The 22,423-nt window shown below is 43.3% G+C and overlaps 1 protein-coding gene across 2 annotated transcripts in view; it reads left to right on the top strand.

The window, feature by feature from the left end:
- TEX55 (testis expressed 55) overlaps positions 1-22,423 on the top strand; it is a 532,765-nt gene that overhangs the window by 120,012 nt on the left and 390,330 nt on the right. For both annotated transcript variants that reach the window (XM_078656720.1, XM_078656721.1), the window contains exons 4-6: positions 7,614-7,676; positions 9,932-9,994; positions 12,190-12,246. In XM_078656720.1, coding sequence (XP_078512846.1) covers positions 7,614-7,676; positions 9,932-9,994; positions 12,190-12,246 — 183 coding nt within the window. The remainder of the gene's footprint in view (positions 1-7,613; positions 7,677-9,931; positions 9,995-12,189; positions 12,247-22,423) is intronic.

Here is a 22,423-nt window from a genome sequence, read left to right as displayed (position 1 = left end):
TGGAGAGAAAATTAGTTACTTACCTGTAACTCCAGTTCTCCAACATTGGTATATTTTAGATATTCACATGCAACCCTCCCTCCTCCCCGGTTAGAAGTTCATTGTATTTTATTCTCACATTTGTGCTTCGAAATCCGAGTTATGGTTGCCTCTAGAGAGAGGAGGGGTGCTTAAGCTTCCATCTCATTTTCTGACGTTTGTGTTCTTTCAAATGAGCTGAATGTGTTACTAAATATACTGCGTTCTCTCACTAATATGGCCATTTTGTATTATACACTATTCGTTGTACATTTTTACACTGCATTCTGCTATTTTAATGCACCGGGGATGGCAGCCTGATGACAGAGAATGATTCAAGCATTTAAATATATAAGAGAGGCCAATGTTGGAAAACTGGGGCTACAGGTAAGTAACTAATTTCTTAGGTGGCTAGAAATGTCAATTTTGTGGCATTATGTAGCAGTATTTGAGATTGTATTACTTCCTTTTTCATTATGTTCTGTGCAAAGGATTCACCTCATTAGTGCCGGCATAACACTCAAATACGGCCATAAGCAACGAATATACGATGTTACATCGCGGTGTTCACACCGCGATACCTTTACAACGTAGGCATTACAACACAAGTCGTTACAATGACTTGCGCTGGAGGGCGCTGGATTTAGGAATAGTATGATTTACTATTCCAACTCCAACCTACGTTACTGTAGGGAAGGTATTGGAATAGTAAATCATACTATTCCTTAGCTAGAGCGCCATCCAGCGCAAGTCGTGTTGTAAATGTATTGCTGTGCGAACACCCCGATGTAACCGATGTTTCCGTAAGCAACAGATTACCAGGCTACCAGGCAACCTTTGTTAAGAAACGTGCACTGCGCCACAACTGTGACCGCTGCGTTTCAGTGACTTTTGATCCGTGTGGGCAAGAAGCATTTTTTTTCTTAAAGTCTGCAGATTATGCATAAGATGATGGATGGTGTGGCAACTGCAGAAAATTCATAATTATGTGAAAAACGCCATGGCAGCAAAATCGCAGCCTTGTTATAGGTGGAGTAAGAACTCTGTGCATCATTATTAAGCAGTCAATGGAATAGAACTCCCCCCCCCTCTATGTCAACTTCATCAAATGTGTGACTGCATCTGACAACCTGATTAAAGAGACCCTTTGGAAATTCCTCCCCAACTACGGTGTGCTATATAAACTCTTAAGAATCATCAGGAACTGTTACGAGGGAATTTCCTGCGAGATAGTCTATGGAGGACAACTCACTGAAGCCTTCGAAGGGAGGATGGGAGTCTGCCAGGGTTGTTTGTTCTCGCCTTTTCTCTTCCTGCTGGCCATAGACAGGATCATGAAGACATTGTCAGCAAGAAGAACAAATGGAATCCGGGGGATACCTTTGATGCTGCTCGATGACTTGGACTTTGCAGACGACCTGGCCCTACTTTCCCATACCCATCCGCAGATGCACGAGAAGACTGACAAAGTGGCAGTCACATCAGCACAACTTGGCCTAAAAATCCACAGGGGACAAACCAAGATCATGAAGGCCAACACGGACAGCACAACATAGACAAGCAGGGCGGCACAGATGCTGACGTCAAGGCAGGAATCGGCAAAGCAAGGACTGCCTTCAATCAGATAAAAGCGATATGGAGCTCTAAGGACCTAAGGCAACAAACCAACATCAAGCTTTCTAACACCAGGGTAAAATCGGTCCTTCTCAAGAAGCAGAAACTTCCAAGACACCAGTGACCACGGCTAACAAAGCCCAGACCGTCAAACACTATTAGCCACAACAACCTACACCAGCAGACTTTCCAACTCCCTGCTCATGAAGAAATCATGCAAACATGCTAGGGCTGGATATGTCACCCTCCGCAAGGTCACATCAAACAACACCAGGCAAGCCCTCACCTGGAACCCTCAAGGGAAAAGGAAAGAGGACGGCCAAGAAACACCTGGCATTGAGGACCCCTGGCTGACTGCAAGGAGATTGGTTACACCTTGGGTCAGATTGGAAGAGAATCCAGGATAGATATGGCTGGAGAGTCCTGGTTGATGGACTATACCCCAGGAGGGGTAGTAGGCGTAAGTAAGTAAAAACTCAGAATGAAACCCAAGTGTACGAGCTGTATTCAAGAGAGTACTTTCAGAGCAGCTGCTGCTACTGCTACTGTGAGGTGCTGGTGCCCTTTTTCATAACAAGGTTGTCACAAGTACCTGGAAGATATGCAGAGCCTTCTGTTTATTGTTCATTCTTTTTTTATTGGATTATCATTTGATACAGTACCAAAATGTACAAAACTTTGTAGTGCATAGTTGTACTGTCAAGACAAAAACACATTTCACCATGACCGATCCAGTGAATGGGTTCCCTCTTATTTAAAAAAAATGTTATTTGCAAAGCTTTATAAAGTGCTAGCTAGACCCAGAGGTATCAGAGTGCTTTACATCAGGATCAGTGAGATACAGGTTCCATAATTATGTAGACAAGTATAGACATAGGAGAAAAGAAGAAACATGTGATTACACAATAATGTGAGATTATTAGCGCGTACACGTGTTTTATGGGGAGTGAAGAAGTAGAGGGGGAATGGTAAATTGGTGAAAGGAATGTGGTCAGAAAACACAACGTGGAGGCGAGGAAATGATGTCCGATGTCCGGCTGGGTAGGTGCCGGCCGAGGGGTGAACCAGAGCCAAACTCCTCTATAGCTGCATATGACAGCTCCACCAGGCATCAGCCAAAGTTGCTAGGGCACCGCGGCTTTACATGAGGATCAGCGAGTTACAGGTTACAAGATTACATCAGTTATGGGGCTAAGAATAAACGTAAGGAGAAAAACCGTGATTACACACTAACAAGCGATATTAACGTATCAGCTGGAAAGAGGAGGTAGCCACAGGATCACGGAGGGAGGAGGTGGTGGAGGGAAGGAAACACAGCAGGGAGACAAAGAAAAACTATGTCCAATGTCCGGCTGGGTAGGTGACGGCCGAGGGGGTGAACCAGAGCCAAACAACTCTATGGCTGCCTACACAGCTCCACCGGGCATCGGCAATGTTGCTCAGTCTCCACGGTAAGTACAATATTCATTACTTCTGCCCGGGGGCCTTGTCATAGCTCCATCTGCCACACCAGTCCTGTTGTTACTGGGAAACCCTGAGCGTAAGTCAAACATCAAGCAGTGCTTGCTCCTTAGTGCTTGTCCAGCTGGTTCCTCAGACCATGCTGCAGCGCTCTCCATGGGGATTTCCATCTCCTCAATTCTGGAGCTGCTTCATAGCACAGTCCACCAGCCCTGTTCACAGTAGCTTACAGCTAAGCCGCCCCCAGCAGAGGTGGGAGTAAAGCATCATAATATTATTCCGCTGCACGGAAAAGGGAAGGCCGGGTGTTGCTGCGGCCCAGGGGACGAAGGATCGTGGAAGACGTTCTGGAGCACCAAAGCAATGGGATATCTGGCTACTAACAGGGATTATACTGTACATTGCTATTGACTCTAACGCTGTTACCAAGCCACGGATACAGAAAAACCTTCCTGCTGTGGCCGGATCTGGGAGACAATCTGCTGGACTGCCTTGCTAGCACAGGGCCTGCCTGGATGAGATGACATAAGACCCTGTACTCAAATTAATCTCCTGTACCAAAGGGATCAAGATGTGATTGGATCATTGAAGGATGGTACCAGCTGGTAGGCCTGACTGCCCCTTATACTGCTTGACATTGTGAGTGCCCGCATTATATTTGTTTGAGCTCCTGCATCACGTGTGTGCTGCCTAAGAGGATACTAGTGACTTTCCTTCCATTCAAGGTTAATCTGTTGGATTCCTTTGGCTTTTGATGATCATGCTGGCAGCCATCTTGGAGTGTGTCCTTCCTGTATATTACACTCATGGCCTGCTTTGTTACCCCATTTCTGCAATGTTGATGGTGAATATTTCCTATATGGCCTTGTATGAAACAGCCTGCCTGAACTGACTACCCTCTGAGTTTTTTTTTGTATAAGTCGGCCTCCCTGAACTGCCTTCCCTCTGAGGATTTATAGACACAGATTGCCTCCTTGGAGTTTTTTCTTACGCATTTATCTCACACATGTAACTGCTTAGTTTGCCCTATCACCGCATAGTTGGAGATGCCTCAGAGTGACGGTCCAGTGATGTGTCTGTGAACTGATGGCGTAAAATGGTGGATCGCGAACGGAGTCACCATTTTGTTGTTTCTTGTCCTCTCTCTCGGTCCGACTTTATCCTGCCGACCCTCAGACATTGCTCCCCAGCTGGACAGCCTTATATTTTTCATCCCCCCCGCCCCCCCCAGGCCCCTGTCTCTTCTGGCACCTATCTCCTCTCCCTCCCCTCTCTCTCTCTACCCCCTTGGATGTCTTATTTCTCTGTTCGCTCTGTTGAAAAGTAATATACAATCGTTTTTTGCCTAATCGTTGTGAAAATGGAACCCTGAGTGAATTTACTATTTTGCATAGTTACTTGTGAAAATGGAACCCTGAGTGTATTCACTATTTTGCATAGTTACAACTCTAACCACTAGTATATGTCGTAGTTCTTTGTACTTAATATCACTATTTTGTGATTCTGAGCTTTCCCGTTTGCATCTCTCTCCTGAGTGACTCTACTATGTATACATTTCTTTTTCTGCTATTCGTATCTCTTCCTTGTGGTACTCTTCAACTCACTGACTCTTTCCCTTTGTCCTCCCTGACCCTTGCCTTTCGTGGATCCTTTTTCTGGATCCTTAATTTACCCTGGTATTGAATGTGTTATCTTTCTGTAATTAATGCGATTTTGTTTTGCTGTTTGTTCCCCCTCTGTTGACCTGCCAGTTCTGACCCGCCTCCTAGCCCCCCTGTCCCTTGTTGCCCTTTGACTAAGCACTCCTTCTCCCCTTGTAGGGGAAAGATCCAATATTCTTACTCTGGAGTCTCAGTGACCCTCTGAGAGAGTCTACAGCATCAAGGGAACCATGCACAGCTGAGGCATGGTATGCACCCCTTACCAAAACACTCCCTCTCCCCTTGTTGGGTAAGGATCCAGTAGGTAGGCCTTGGAGTCTCAGAGACCCCTCTGAGAGAGTCAACTGCGTAAAGGGAGCCTCACACAGCAGAGATGTGGGAATGATACCACTTCCCCTGGCATCACAGCTTACAGGACCTTGGACGAAGTTTTTACCTATTTACCGGTTTGTGCCCCCTTCACCCTCCCCCTTTCATGCTCTCTCTCACCCTCCCCTACCGCTTTCCCTCTTTCATTCTTTGTCTACTTCCGCTGCCCCTATCCCCTCTCCCCTTTATCTCTCCTCTTGCCTGCTGTGCCGCCTAGCCCCCTGTCCCTTATGCCCTTTAACTAAGCACTCCTACTCCCCTTGTTGGGGAAAGATCCAATTACTTATACTCTGGAGTCTCAGTGATCCCTCTGAGAGAGTCCACAACGCCAAGGGAGCCACTCACAGTTGAGATATGGTATGGCGCCCCTTGCCAAAGCACTCCCTCTCCCCTTTTTTAGTAGGTAGGCCTTGGAGTCTCAGAGGCCCCTCTGAGAGAGTCCACTGCGTAAAGGGAGCCTCTCGCAACGGAGTTGGGGGAAAGGTATCCCCTGGGATCACAGCTTACTGGACTTTGGACGCAGCTATTACTCGTCTACCGGTTTGTGCCCCCGTCACCCTACCTCTCGTCGTTCATGCTGTATCTCTCACCCTCCCCCTCCTCTTTCCGTCCTTCTTCTATGTCTACTTCCCCTGCTCCTACCCCCTCTCCCCTGAATCTCTCCCCTTACCTGCTTTTTGCCTTATGCATATTGTCCTTATTGCTTGGCTTGACCTAACATGTAACTATGTAGCTATGCTCTAATAACTGTGTAACCTTTGTAACGATGTAACCTGCAACCGTGGTCTGATACTCATGTAAAGCGCTCCGATACCTCCAGGTCTAGCCAACGCTATATAAAACCTTTCATATAAATAAAATAAACGAATATTACTGCAATTTCCTCTCATTGCGGACCTCCAGCAGCCCCCACGCCACTCTAGTGTGCCATGCGCCCCACCCTTCTCATGTTACAGTCATGAGAACAGACTTCATGGGTCCCCAAGTGTGTTTGAGACTAGCTATATGCAGGGCTTAATCCTAAAACCACCATTTGGTGTTTTGTTTTCTAAGATGCAGTAAATGGTATTCCTTTAGGTGCACCGGACAAGTTTTTAGTGGGAGCCAGACTGCGTAGGGCCTTCCTCCGAATGAATTCCATGCAGTGCCATGGTTGACCTGTCCGCTAGGGCTTGGTGGGCATGATAGATGAACTTATCAAAATTGGCCATGTGCTTCACCGTGTCCAGCAAGTATAGCTCAAGAACTGCCTCCTTTGCCGTCCGCGTGCCCAGTTGGAGGAGAATGGGCCTTAGATGGATTCGGCAGATTGACAGCAGGACGGGACAGCTTAGTAAGATGTGGGCCAGTGTGTAACGCTTGTAACGGCAGAGGCGACACTCCGTAATCGCTGGTCTTAGTTTCACTGAAGGATACAGATGTTTTAAAGGAAGCATGTGCAGTCTGGCTGCAAGAATCTTTTGCAAACTAAGGTTACAGTTAGTTTGGAAATCAATGGAATGTTTTACATTTCTGCTTAGGTTTCAAGATTTCTGCCAGACTGGCTTCATTTGATTTCAATGAAACAACCTTCTATGCACAGGTCTGCTGTGCCATTGCTGCTACTCTTATTTTCTTATGTATTATTTTAGACTCTTCAGTCTGACATTAACCAAGATTTGTTTGCATGCTAGGGGGTGGTGCGGAGTAAAACTGCTAGTGCAGGCAGAACATGTACCACTCAGAATACATGTAGGGTGCAAAGCATGTTACAAGATTTGTATTTTTAGTAAGTCAGTATACTTAGTAACTTTAAGAAGTTTTATGAAACAATTATTTGTGGTGTGTGTGTGTGTGTGTTACTTCCGATGCCTTTTGTAAACATAGACATTTCAAATGAGGCGCGGATATCCTTGCTGAAGGCCAATGCTAGGTGGAGCTCTGCAGGACAACATGGCAGAGGCAGCCATTGCTGGCTGTCTACTGACATAAACCTTACACTCACAACTAACTTTCATGACCAAAGACTACAGAAAAATATAATACTCTGCAGTGTCACAAGAGAATCAGTCAAGAAACTGATATTTAAGCACCAAAGAACAGGGTTTTCGTATTCAGGAAGAAATTGCGCTCTACCTATTGACGTCAGTGTGTGTAGAGTTCATACAAATTGGTATGGTGCTAACTGGGAAGGGGAAACCCTAAAAAACCCTTAATTTGTGCAGGGAAACCCTACCACATGACATAGATCATCAATCCCGTGCACACATACAGTATTAAAACAAGCAATGCAAATGTATTTAAAGCAAAATAGAGCAAAATCCAACGTAGATATCTTGGTATTTCTTTAATTAGTTGCTGTGTTAACAACTAATTAAATAAATGCCAAGATATCTATGTTGGATTTAGCTCTATTTTGCTTTAAGAAATTGATGTTTGGTGGTCACTGTGAGAACATTGTCGCAGGCAGCTCCTCTGTTATTGCATTTGACTCTAAACTTTTATTTTCAGACTGGGGAAGTTACAGCTGAAGAAAATGTAGATGGCTTGCCTTGGCTTCCCCTGGAGGATGAAGTAAGTAAAATTAACAATTTACTACTTTCCTAAAAAGATTGTCTTACTGAGTTTATCTTTGCTATGCTTAACGTCGAAGCAGAGTTTTGAAGAGTACAGATGAGTTTTCCTTATGTTGGTGTCCAGGATAATTCCCCTTCGGTGACACCCTTTGCACAATAGAAATGCAGATTGTTGTCAAAAACCTTCAAACCATTGTTATCCTGTGCAAATTTAACAATCAAATACATGTGAAATATCCATCTATTTGGTAGCACACACCATAATGTGACCCTAGTATACTAGGGTCAGAACACCATTTGTTTTCCCAAGGAAACAGCAAGTTAAATATGAAAATACATTTAAAATGTACATGCAAAATTCAGATTGCCAAAGAATATGCAGATTTTTATATGCCCAAACATCTGCTACAGGATAATTATGCTATAGTGAGACACAAAAGGGTGAGTAATTGAGTGTTCCACCGGAGGTTCAGGGAAGTAGCGTGCAAGCGATGTGAGCACCCACAATGTTGCAATTTGAAGCCTTATTTACATCCTGGAAGGCTCTACTCCAGTCCCCTAAAGCTACGGAAGGATATACTCTGCTGTCCTGGTGCACTACAGCCTTTCATATTTAGAGACTTCCGCTTGCCTGGTGGATATCTTTGAGCCTTCAGAGAAGATAACACTACAGCTGCTCCGCGGAAGGCACTGTACTCTACTGTGCTGACACCATGTTAGATGCACCTGCATAGCAAAGTTTTCTATTTTACAAACAAAGACTCCCAGAGCGGGAGTTTGTTGTTTTAAAACAAAATAGAGTATCCCTTACAATCGGCTAAATTTTTCTTAGCATGTTGGGGACATTTATTCGTCTTCATGTTCGAGACCGCCACGCTTTTGCACCTAACACTTCCTTACTGTGTGCCCCTCTCACCACCACCCTAAACACCTCCCATTCTGTACTCATGTTTTCTGATGGTATCTCTAATAAGCTCTCTAAAAGTCTGGATTCAGAGTGCAACCCAAGATCTGACTTTGTCCTCAGGGAGAAAGGTGGCGATACGGACAGAGCTTTAGACTTTGGAGCTGGGGGAGCCAGGTTGAAGTCCCGGAATCGGCTCAACATCCTGTGATTCTGCGTTAATCACTTAACCTCCCCTTGCCTTAAAAACAAAAACAAAAAAGTCAATCTGACGGTGTGTATTGTATTTTGGTGCTCATGCAAAGGTCTCTAATGCCCTTAGGCTGGTTGTGCTATATAAAACTACGAAAATCAAACCTTAAAAATACCCACAGTTGCCTTGTCAGACACATATAAGTGGATTTCTCATTTCCGAGTAAGCAGCAAGGATTTATGATCAGAAATAGTTCTGCTCGCATAGTCAACATTCTTTGTAATCCCCCTGTTCCAGTATTAATTAGGAGATCCTGTAGTCTTTTGCTTATGTTGTGAACAGGCAACTAAAAAGAATGTTGATGAGTCAGTGGATGGGTCTCACATCACATATACACCAATGAATAAGCTAGTCTCCAAATTACACCTTTGTAGCTGTCAAAGGATGAGTCAGCTATAAAATGTAAGTCGTCTCCTCATATGGTTGTGAAGCTATTAACTTCATCAGTTGTTCAGCAGGTAGTCGGAAGAAGCCGATTAGATGTACATTAGAGATAGATATATATTTATATATAAACAAAAGGGAGGGGTGCACCATCTAACTGTTCCTCCACTTTGATCCATTCACCCCCTTTGTCTGCATGGACCATTGTCTTCTTTTTCCCTCTATTGGAATTGTATTATATTCCCTGACAATATAACGAATCCACTTTCTTGGGGAACCCAACTTGGGCGATAATCCCCCAGTTATTGGGTTTGATAAAGGGAGCCAATTATGTGTAAGTTATAGGGACAGGGACAGGCTCTATGCATGCCTTACCACATTCCTGCTGTGAGATAACTTCAGTGTGGGGGCGGCGGTGTAAGAAACAAAGATGTTTTTGGTGATATGCATGTCTGCCCTAACCCACTCCCGCCAAAGGCACCAGTAGAACCTTGGCTGACATGCATGTACTATTCTACAGATGTCTTCAATTCTCAGGTTTAGCAAACCGGGTTACCAACAGAATCATTTTTGCTCTTAGTGTTGGGTGCATAGGAGCCCTTGGTGTAGGTATCAGGTGATCCTCCATTGCTTGGCTGCATCAGGGAAGTGTTTATTGTAACTGGTAACTTATTATACTATGTGGAGTTTGATACTCATGTTTTTTTTTCAGACTCAAGAAGTCGTAGCTGAAGGCAAGACATCTAGCTTACTTCAACAACCACAGGTGGAGGAGGTGAATACAGTTAACTAGAGTGTACACTATACAAAGCCCAAGTACAGTGATATTAACACAGATGTCGATTCCCAAAAGTAAACGATCAGTGTTTCTGGAATTTGATTTTTCAGATTAAATAGATTAAATGTCCTCCTAGCTGACTTTGATTTCCTTCTTGATTATGAATGGGATCAGAACCTTTCGATTGGCAGATTGAATCTAACTGATCTTTGGATCTTGTAATCTTTAAGGATTTTAGCAAAGGACAAACATGTATGGCAATGTTCTCTTTACATAGAAACTTGCATAATAGAGACTTGACTGCATACACCTGATAGGCAAATGTAGTGCCACTAAGTAAAGATGTAGGAATTAATCATAAAGTCCTCCACATGAGTGGAGTGATGGGTGCCTTACCTTCCAAAAAGTCACCAATCACGAGATCTCTCACCACTAATTTGATTCTTCAAAGTCATGGTGTCTAAAATTCTTGACTCTGGGGGGTGAGGGTCTAGCCAGACTTCCATGCGGACCTGGTCTTCCAGATCTGAGGCACAACCTTATCTTTTGGGGCCCGGATCTGCAGCTGGAATTGAGGGGAGGAGATGCCTGGGCATCTTGGAATCAGGGAGGCCTCCCTGCTGGACTGGGGAAGCTTTCTGTGGCCGTCTGTGATGTCCCGTCCACGCCAAAGGAGAGAAGGTTAGTGCCCCTGGAACTGCTGATTTTCAAACTCCCACCGGCCTGCGAGGTGTGCCTAGTGAAGGAAAGCTCCACCAGGGAAGACTTCAAACAAAGGACTCAGTGTGGCAAGCTTTGCCAGGAGAAAACTTCCTAAAGTTGAAAGCCAGAAGAGGTAGAGTGGAGAAATAAAAAACGTGTATGCCCACAACTTGCAACACCAGCCTGGCATGGTTGACAAAGTGCAGCAAGCAAGTAGTGGAGATCTGAAGACGGAGATGGGGATTTGGACACTGAAACCCTAATTTTATTGACACTGCAAGACCATCAGAAAATGACTGCAAACATTGATCGAAAGGTGACCTCAATAGTTGCTGCAATAATTTCAAATCAAAAGAGGCTCTTGAAGACTGAGGGAGAGCTTCAAATGTCACAGAAGGAGTCTATGGTACATGAAATGGAAGCAGGCAAGGAAGCCCAGTTCAGTTTCAAAAACAGAATGGTTTCTGACCCTGCCTTACATGGAGACCCAGCAGGAAACTATAGGGGATACTTTGAGGATAGCCAATATGTGAATGCTGAGAGTGGCAAACCATTTTTAGTAGGCCAGACTTCTTCTGACCTCGTTCCACAATGTCCTGGAGAAGGATATCTTGGCAGGCCCAACCCATGTAGTAGTAATTGTGCAAAAGGCCTACAGGCTTCCAAGCAAAAGCTTTGAAAAGCATGGTGATTGTGGGGTTGAGTAGCCCTCTATAATGTCATGCACACATGCAGTGGCTTAACAAAGAACCAGCATTAATACAGTATTAATCCACAGGGAGATGAATTTCCAGATTATAATTTGCCAACCAGTGCCAAGGGAACCAGTTAGAACATATAAAGAAGGGCCTGTTGCGTTAGTGAATGGAGGCATTCTTTTGGCAGCCGGCAATAACTGAAGGCCAGAAATAAAGAATCTCAATTTGTGTTCACACAGGTCGGAGCAGCAGAAGTCTTTCTGGAGACAAAACAACATGACCAGGCAGGATTACCTGAGACCTAACGCTCTTGGAGTGCATTGCTGAAGACTAAATTTTCTCCTCCTTTGGGTTCTCCAAGTAGTAATAGGCAAGACTGGGTAACTCCCTTGCGCCTAGGAGGATTTTGTGTGTAATTTGCATTCCAGTATCTACTCTACCTTGCGAGTAGCGCTTTATGGGCTTTTGAGACATTAAAGGTTGGAGTAAAAGCTGATGATGTCCCTCATACCTTCACTTTTTCCTCTCCCCTCACACAGTAGTGCATGGGGTCAGAAATAAGCAAGTGGTAGTTTTGGAGATGATACATTTCTTTTCATCAAAATATAAAAAAGTGTTCTCCTTGCCCATCTGGCTGGGTTGTGGGCAGAGTTCCTGTATTCGTTATCTGTAATAAAAAATATTCGACTAAAATGAGTTACAACCAAAGAAGATTAAAAGCTGAAAAATGTACTAGACTGCTCATTTTTCTTTCTCAATGTTGACACACTCAATTCTTGTTTTTTAATTCAGGGAGTGATACACGAACAGAAGGCGCACAGTTTGACTACCCTGCCTGATGAGGAAGGGGTGAGTTCATTTAATGAAATAAAATACATTATCAGTGGTATGTTTACTATTCAAGCAAAGGTTGATGCATTTATAGGCAGACATTGGCAGCGCCTTAGGTTTCTTCTCTACTTTCAAGGCAATGCTGGACCATTGTTCATTGGCACCAGATAATATTAATGTATGAATATATATATTATATATATGTATATGTATATATATATATATATATATATATATATATACATATACATATATATATATATATATATATATATATATACATATATATATATATTGCACAAATCCCTTAAAGATAAGAGAAAAAGTCCGCACTCACAAAGAGTTTCTTCCCAATCTTCCGATTTATTAGTCAAAGTTCAGCTTATAAAGTTACAAACCAACGCGTTTCGCAACCCACAGTTGCTTGTTCACGGTAAATGTAACAAGTGTGCAGACTCCTCCTATATTTTCGAAGGACCCGCCACATTTTCCTGATGCTGATCTCACTTCCTGTGCGCCCACAGGAAGTTAGATGGGAAATGTAGTTTTTTAGTAAATTCTTTGTCCGTATGAAACCTTGTACACACACATTTATACAACTAATACCGGCCATAGGTAAATATATTACTTCATATATTCTATCAATGCTTTGATTCAGTACCTTTAGACAATTAAGTATCATTCGCCCCATTCTTATCCCGTGGCAGAATTCATAAACACTTGGAATTTTTACTTGTAAGCCCTCTAGTGGGCACAATCATTGTTGCATACATTGATCCCATAAATCGGCTGCCTGTGTAGGACGCTCTAATCATATTTAATCATGCCCTCCGGTGGGCTTAATCAATGTTATGCAATTCGTAAAAAGGTTCCATTGTTAAGCTAATGATAATATAATAAATCAAGGGCATATTTATAACATATTGTAAACACTGATTTGGATTACTATACGTATTGACTGCGCAATGTATCCTACACTGTATATGGCCGTATATAGCAATAGAATTACCCGTGTACTTCATGAAATCATAAACATATATATCCATTTTATCTACATTTAAATTTTTAAATTTTTCATAAAAGAAAACCTAAAGTTTTCACTGTTATCTCTGTTAAGGGGCGGAGATCAGGAAAAACAACTGAGATGTAGAGAATAGTGACAAATCCTGAATTTTCGAACAATGACCCCATGGGGTTTAAATCAGAGTGAAGAACTTTATGTACATTTATAATTTCTCCTTTTTCTTTTTGGTGTTTTTTTTTTTTTTTGATAAAATGATGTGCCTTTGAACGAGAAAAGAGATAACAGTGAAAACTTTAGGTTTTCTTTTATGAAAAATGTAAAAATTTAAATGTAGATAAAATGGATATATATGTTTATGATTTCATGAAGTACACGGGTAATTCTATTGCTATATATGGCCATATACAGTGTAAGATACATTGCTCAGTCAATACGTATAGTAATCCAAATCAGTGTTTACAATATGTTATAAATATGCCCTTGATTTATTATATTATCATTAGCTTAACAATGGAACCTTTTTACGAATTGCATAACATTGATTAAGCACACCGGAGGGCATGATTAAATATGATTAGAGCTTCCTACACAGGCAGCAGATTTATGGGATCAATGTATGCAACAATGATTGTGCCCACTAGAGGGCTTAGAAGTAAAAATTCCAAGTGTTTATGAATTCTGCCACGGGATAAGAATGGGGCGAATGATACTTAATTGTCTAAAGGTACTGAATCAAAGCATTGATAGAATATATGAAGTAATTAATTTACGTATGGCCGGTATTTGTTGTATAAATGTGTGTGTACAAGGTTTCATACGGACAAAGAATTTACTAAAAAACTACATTTCCCATCTAGCTTCCTGTGGGCGCACAGGAAGTGAGATCAGCATCAGAAAAATGTGGCGGGTCCTTCGAAAATATAGGAGGAGTCTGCACACTTGTTACATTTACCGTGAACAAGCAACTGTGGGTTGGGAAACGCGTTGGTTTGTAACTTTATAAGCTGAACTTTGACTAATAAATCGGAAGATTGGGAAGAAACTCTTTGTGAGTGCGGACTTTTTCTCTTATCTTTAAGGGATTTGTGCAATATTTAAAAAGCAGGGCTCTGCTTAGTAGTCCGGCACCGGCGGAGAGAGCGCCATTGGATCGCGAAAATTTGAGCCAAGGCTGTGGATATATATATATATATATATATATATATATATATATATATATATATATATATATATATATATATATATATATATATATATATATATATATATATATATATATATATATATATATCTCTCCTCCAGTGTCGGTAGATGCGTGGGGTTGTCCCGGCGCGGTCCTGGTTAGGCCACCGACAGGCCTCAAATATGTACCAATCCCCTCCAAATTCTGAAGGAAGCCAGGACGCTCAGAGTTCGTTGCAGAATATTTTAATGGCAGTAGAATACGGTGCGACGCGTTTCGCCGATAAGGCTTGCTCACGCTCGTCAACAACACATAGTCAGCCATTTTTAAATGCTGAAAAACACACCCCCAGTGTACTACAGTGTACTCAGACGTTAACACAAAGTCGCCATCTTATAATGTATAAAATACATTGAAAGAATTATCCTAAAGTGTAAATCATACAAAACAAAGCATTGTGCGCGTAAGGGGTTAAACATAATTCTTGCATGATGTATGCTAAGTAAATTTCAGCCACAGATAAGATATTGGGTTGCTATCCCTTCATGCGCTAGTAAAACCACATAGTCCAGTACAGATTGTTATCGAGTATCGTTCAATCATTATAAGCTAATATACTAAAGATCTTGTGATAGCGAGAAGTTGCGATCACGTGGTTTACTAGGAAACAATATCCCCGCGCTCATTGGCTGCTATGAATATGTCTGAAGTCAAACCCCATGTGATTGGATATCGTCGCTAGGTAACGAGGGAAACAACAGTTTGTCACGAAAGGACGTGTAGCAGTAAATAGCAATTCAAACATTGCCCAAGTGGGCAAAAGAATAATAGTGTTAGATTGCAACATTTATAATATATACACAATGATGTTACGATATAGAGTCCAAATGCGCCGTGAGTGATCATTGATCGCGCCATTTCAGTGACAGTTCAAGGTCCTTGCCCCAGTGGGCATTAATGTTGTATTTCCACAAATTGTTCCAAACGAAATAGTATCCAAATCCAATCCACTCATGATAATACGCAATGCCACATAACGTCTGTGAAAGAAAAGGTTTCTTGTGTAAGTGAGTGAAATTAAAATGAAAGGATTTAAAATACAGACAGCATATATACAGTACAGTTCATTGTAATGTGTGTATCATTCTTCATGTAAATGAATGGCCAGTTCCTCACTGGTATTCAATCCTACAGGGGCCAGACATTGAAAATCTATAATGTATCTGGATTCAAGTTTTCTCATGGAGAGCTCACAGTTACCACCCCGTACCCCCAGATCCACACAATCAATTACCACCATGCGTAACTTAGTATCATCCTGCATGTGGTGGTCAAAAAAGTGCCTGGCGACGGGATATTGCTTGGTATGATTCCGAATCGCTCTCAGATGTTCTAACACCCTCTTTTTGGCCTCATGTTTGGTACTGCCCACATACCACTTGTTACATGGGCAGATTAACAGGTAAATACTGTAGGGGGTGTTGCAGGATAAGCTCTTTTTAATGGTAAAGACCCTCGATGTACCAGGTATGGTGAGAGATTTACAATTGGTACTGAACCTGCAGGCCTTACATCTCCTACAGCATGTGAATCCATTGGATGTGGCTTGGGTGGGGGGATTGGTGTCTGTCACATAATTGCTACTGAGCTCATCACGTAATGATCTGCCCTTTCTAAACGTTATCTGGGGGTTATCTCCTAGATATTTTTTGAGGTGATCATCCGTATTTAAGACATGCCAGTGTTTCTTAAGTACTTGTCTGACATCATGGGATTGACCAGAAAAGGTAGTGATGAATCTGATGGTTTCAGTTTGTTCTTGAGGTGGTTTAGGAACTAACAGTTCCTCACGGGATTTGCTGCTACTACGTTCTATGGCTTTGGCAATAATTTTATTGCCATAACCTCTTTGTCTGAACCTTTGGCACATGATTGTTTCTTCAGCTTTGTAACTCTCTTGTGTGCTACAGTTTCTCCTGGCACGCAAAAGTTCTCCATAGGGGATACTGTACACGAGGCTTTTGGGATGGCAACTGGATGCTTTCAGAAGGCTGTTCCCTGCTGTACTTTTTCTAAACAGTTTAGTGGTCAGGGTATTGTCAATCACTTCTACTTCTACATCCAAAAACTCCATCTTCTTCTTACTGATATGTTCAGTCAGAGTTAGATTGAGTGTGTTGTTATTAAGTTTGTCAACAAATTGTTTCGCCGACTTCTCATCACCATTCCAAATGAAAAAAATATCATCAATGTATCGCAGCCACAGGGACACATTGGTGAATTCCGCCATCTCTTGGACAACCTGCTCCTCCCACCAGCCCATGAAAAGATTCGCATAGCTGGGGGCGAAGCAGGTTCCCATGGCCGTGCCCTGCGACTGGCGATACATGATGTCATTAAAATAAAAAAAATTATTGTTCAGACAAAAGTCTACCATAGATAGAAGCATTTGTGAATGCAATAGCAGGGAAATGGACCTGGAGTTCAGATAGTGTCTGACCGCTTGTAGCCCATATTCATGTTGAATACTTGTGTACAAACTGCACACATCTAAAGTGACCAATGTAAAGTCACGTTCCCAGTAGATGCCATTGATTATGCTCAGGAATTGGGTGGTGTCTTTAACATAGGATGATAATCCCACCACAAAGGTTCTTAAATAGTGGTCGATGTACTTCGATGTATGTTCAAGGCAGGATCCTATTGAGGAAACGATCGGACGACCAGGTGGATTATCTGGGTCCTTGTGGAGTTTGGGGAGAAGGTACAATATTGGGACTTTGGGATGGGCACAATATAAATACTGGTATTCTTCCATCTCAATTAAACCCTTGTCCCTCCATTCCAATAATAGATCTCTGAACTTCCCTATTGATCTTAATACATCTTCCCTGTCACAGATGCAGTAACAGGTGGTATCCTGTAGTTGTCTAAGGCCTTCCTTGATGTAGTTTTGTTTATCTAGTACCACCACATTGCCCCCCTTATCAGACTGTCTTATAACAATCTCCTTGTCTGATTTAAGGGAATCAATGGCTAGTAATTGTGTCTGGGTTAGATTCTTATTGTTATAAGGGATTTTCTTGTATCTCAACTTCACAAGATCTTTAAGTACACCACGTTCAAACACATCAATAGAATCACATTGAATAGTCGGTAAAAATATACTCTTGGGCTTAAATGTGGACCCCGGATTGTTATCTAAGTCCAAACCCCAACTTTCCCATTCAGGTTCATCAGACGTATTTTCATTGCTACCATAAATTTCCTCAAGAAAAAGAATATCATTTACATCAAGGTTACTCAATGAACTACTGGCTCCTGTGACCGGTGGGTCCTTCACTTTGGTACAGAACCACTTTTTTAATTTAAGTTTTCTGGAAAATAAAAACAAGTCTATGCGAGTCTGGGCAAAGTTCATATTCTGTGATGGACAGAAAGAAAGGCCAAGTGCCAAGATCTCTTTCTCACCTTCAGTTAGCACATGGCGAGAGAGGTTCACCACTGTTTTGTTCATTTGGTGTTCTTGCTCCTTGTAGACATTCCCATTGGAGCTTCTGTTCCGTTTGATCCTCCTCCTCTTTGCTTTCTTGTTCCTCCTGTTCCTCCTCTGCTTCCACGTCCTCGACCTCTTTGATTCCCCTTGTCCCCCTGAAAAGTCTCTGTCCGGTTCTGACTCATCATCTGATATTGAGCTAAAAAATTCACCCTTTTCTTTATAGCTGCTACAGGTTCTTGAGGGATTCCAGAATTAGAGGCGTCGGATAAGTTACCGTCAGATGCGTCACTTTCCACCACCCTTGTTGTTTCCCTCGTTACCTAGCGACGATATCCAATCACATGGGGTTTGACTTCAGACATATTCATAGCAGCCAATGAGCGCGGGGATATTGTTTCCTAGTAAACCACGTGATCGCAACTTCTCGCTATCACAAGATCTTTAGTATATTAGCTTATAATGATTGAACGATACTCGATAACAATCTGTACTGGACTATGTGGTTTTACTAGCGCATGAAGGGATAGCAACCCAATATCTTATCTGTGGCTGAAATTTACTTAGCATACATCATGCAAGAATTATGTTTAACCCCTTACGCGCACAATGCTTTGTTTTGTATGATTTACACTTTAGGATAATTCTTTCAATGTATTTTATACATTATAAGATGGCGACTTTGTGTTAACGTCTGAGTACACTGTAGTACACTGGGGGTGTGTTTTTCAGCATTTAAAAATGGCTGACTATGTGTTGTTGACGAGCGTGAGCAAGCCTTATCGGCGAAACGCGTCGCACCGTATTCTACTGCCATTAAAATATTCTGCAACGAACTCTGAGCGTCCTGGCTTCCTTCAGAATTTGGAGGGGATTGGTACATATATATATATATATATATATATATATAGATATATATATATATATATCTATATATATATATATATATATATATATATCACAAATCTCCTTCCCAGAAAAAAGGAGCAGAGACCCAAGGGGAAACAGTTTGAGGCGTTTATTTCAAAGTCAGTGGCGGATGCATTTCTGGCCGGTGATAGCCTTCGTCAGCGCCCAAAAGCCTCCTCAAGAGAAGCAGCACTCTGCTGATGGGTCCCGCCCTTATAAACCTGTAGTAACAAGTCTGCACCGCCCCTCAGTTCTTGATGCAGCTCACCTGTGTAGTACCCAGTTGGTGTAGGGAAACTACAAGTCCCAGAGTTCCCGATGGTAGGTTCCTGGAGGCATTGCTGGGGGGTTTTGAGTAATAATTAACTCCTTGTGCATGCGTGCGGGAAGCAAAGTGTGCCCTCCAAAATTAAAAAACCAAAATGTTAATGATTTCTTAAAAAAGCGGCTTTACAGTCCTCCAAAACAGCGCCTCCTCTGCTCCCCTGTACCGCTTCAGCCACAAAGTCCAGGGATACATGCGGCAGGGACTGCAGTGAAATCACACGCTGCCCAGAGCGAGGTTAATAACCTCGCAACTACCAAATTTCTTCCCGGGCTCCTTGGCGGACATAGGACCATCCAAACACCTTTGGCACCAAAAAGAACTGGAACAGTTCAAGCCAGTTACGTCCAAGCCCAAAGCGAAGCGGGGGTACTCTGGAATGCGTCTCTGGCTGACGCTGGATATGTAGAACAAATCTCCTTCCCAGAAAAAAGGAGCAGAGACCCAAGGGGAAACAGTTGGAGGCGTTTATTTCAAAGTCAGTGGCGGATGCATTTCTGGCCGGTGATAGCCTTCGTCAGCGCCCAAAAGCCTCCTCAAGAGATGCAGCACTCTGCTGATGGGTCCCGCCCTTATAAACCTGTAGTAACAAGTCTGCACCGCCCCTCAGTTCTTGATGCAGCTCACCTGTGTAGTACCCAGTTGGTGTAGGGAAACTACAAGTCCCAGAGTTCCCGATGGTAGGTTCCTGGAGGCATTGCTGGGGGGTTTTGAGTAATAATTAACTCCTTGTGCATGCGTGCGGGAAGCAAAGTGTGCCCTCCAAAATTAAAAAACCAAAATGTTAATGATTTCTTAAAAAAGCGGCTTTACAGTCCTCCAAAACAGCGCCTCCTCTGCTCCCCTGTACCGCTTCAGCCACAAAGTCCAGGGATACATGCGGCAGGGACTGCAGTGAAATCACACGCTGCCCAGAGCGAGGTTAATAATCTCGCAACTACCAAATTTCTTCCCGGGCTCCTTGGCGGACATAGGACCATCCAAACACCTTTGGCACCAAAAAGAACTGGAACAGTTCAAGCCAGTTAAGTCCAAGCCCAAAGCGAAGCGGGGGTACTCTGGAATGCGTCTCTGGCTGACGCTCGATATGTAGCACAAATCTCCTTCCCAGAAAAAAGGAGCAGAGACCCAAGGGGAAACAGTTGGAGGCGTTTATTTCAAAGTCAGTGGCGGATGCATTTCTGGCCGGTGATAGCCTTCGTCAGCGCCCAAAAGCCTCCTCAAGAGATGCAGCACTCTGCTGATGGGTCCCGCCCTTATAAACCTGTAGTAACAAGTCTGCACCGCCCCTCAATTCTTGATGCAGCTCACCTGTGTAGTACTCAGTTGGTGTAGGGAAACTACAAGTCCCAGAGTTCCCGATGGTAGGTTCCTGGAGGCATTGCTGGGGGGTTTTGAGTAATAATTAACTCCTTGTGCATGCGTGCGGGAAGCAAAGTGTGCCCTCCAAAATTAAAAAAACAAAATGTTAATGATTTCTTAAAAAAGCGGCTTTACAGTCCTCCAAAACAGCGCCTCCTCTGCTCCCCTGTACCGGTTCAGCCACAAAGTCCAGGGATACATGCGGCAGGGACTGCAGTGAAATCACACGCTGCCCAGAGCGAGGTTAATAACCTCGCAACTACCAAATTTCTTCCCGGGCTCCTTGGCGGACATAGGACCATCCAAACACCTTTGGCACCAAAAAGAACTGGAACAGTTCAAGCCAGTTAAGTCCAAGCCCAAAGCGAAGCGGGGGTACTCTGGAATGCGTCTCTGGCTGACGCTGGATATGTAGCACAAATCTCCTTCCCAGAAAAAAGGAGCAGAGACCCAAGGGGAAACAGTTGGAGGCGTTTATTTCAAAGTCAGTGGCGGATGCATTTCTGGCCGGTGATAGCCTTCGTCAGCGCCCAAAAGCCTCCTCAAGAGATGCAGCACTCTGCTGATGGGTCCCGCCCTTATAAACCTGTAGTAACAAGTCTGCACCGCCCCTCAGTTCTTGATGCAGCTCACCTGTGTAGTACCCAGTTGGTGTAGGGAAACTACAAGTCCCAGAGTTCCCGATGGTTCCCGCACGCATGCACAAGTAGTTAATTATTACTCAAAACCCCCCAGCAATGCCTCCAGGAACCTACCATCGGGAACTCTGGGACTTATCTTATTATGATGATTTTCATGGTTTTTTTGACTAGTCTAAAATGGCGGGACCGCAATGAATTTCTTTTCACTTAGGTGTAAGTCCTTTTTCGATGTTTGTTCACAAAAGTATATGTAAGTGTGTTTACTGGGTAGCTTCTTTAGCGTGATCAAGACGTTAAGTCGAAACGCGTTGCTGTGCAGTTGCATGAATAAACTTTCTGCAATCCATGTGAAGTGTCCGTGGTGATCTCTCCCGAGTGGGGAAGTGTTGGTGTGGCATTGTGCAGGGCTTCCGGTGGCCTGACCGCGGACCGCCCTGTAGACAGCCTCTTCTTTACCGGAGTTGGGTTGCTGATATATATATATATATATATATATATATATATATATATATATATATATATATATATATGTCTCTGCAAATCCTGACCGCCAGTAAATCGGCGGACTACGCCAGGCAAGGACCTCTGCACCCAATCAGAAACCTCAAGGAAGAGTCAAAGCCAGACTTGCGAACAGTTCCATCCGTTTATTTATCAAGGTGAAAATGCCAGACCAGTGTCCTCCATAACGCGTTTCACTCCTCAAAGGGAGCTTCATATAAAATCATATATACACACACCTATATCAGAAACCATATTGTATTAAAATAAGACATTCTAGTAAACAACCTGATAATCCCATTCATTCAAATCAAATCAAACTTTGAGGCTCATTAGGATGGCGGACAGACTAGAGTCCGTCCACCATCCTGGTGTAAACTGGGACCGTACGCCATGCATGCGGCTGTCCCGCACACCGGATCAGGATGCGACCGCCACCGTGGTGGTCGGATCCTGCATGTTAACATTGCAGCAGTTGCTGCTGACAGCAGCTCCCGCTGTGATGCAAAATGCCATGCTGTGCATTTCACAGTACTAGGTGGCAGGCACCACACGGTGCCTGCCATATACTGCTATGAAATGTAGGGGTGTACCATGGGTACCCCCACGTGCACCCTTGCCTCCCCCAACACAAGGGGGGCCTGCAACGGGCCCCGAAACCCAATCCCCGCCAGCCTTTCCATGGCGGTTCCACCGCCGTGGAAAGGCTGACTCCAGTCAACATCGTAATTTGGCAGACTGTGCCTGCTAGGCC

Source organism: Lissotriton helveticus, chromosome 8 (genome assembly GCF_964261635.1).
Source record: "Lissotriton helveticus chromosome 8, aLisHel1.1, whole genome shotgun sequence".
Lineage (NCBI taxonomy): Eukaryota > Metazoa > Chordata > Amphibia > Caudata > Salamandridae > Lissotriton > Lissotriton helveticus.
The sequence above is the reverse complement of the archived record's forward strand: the minus strand, read 5'-3'. Positions and strand labels throughout refer to the sequence as shown.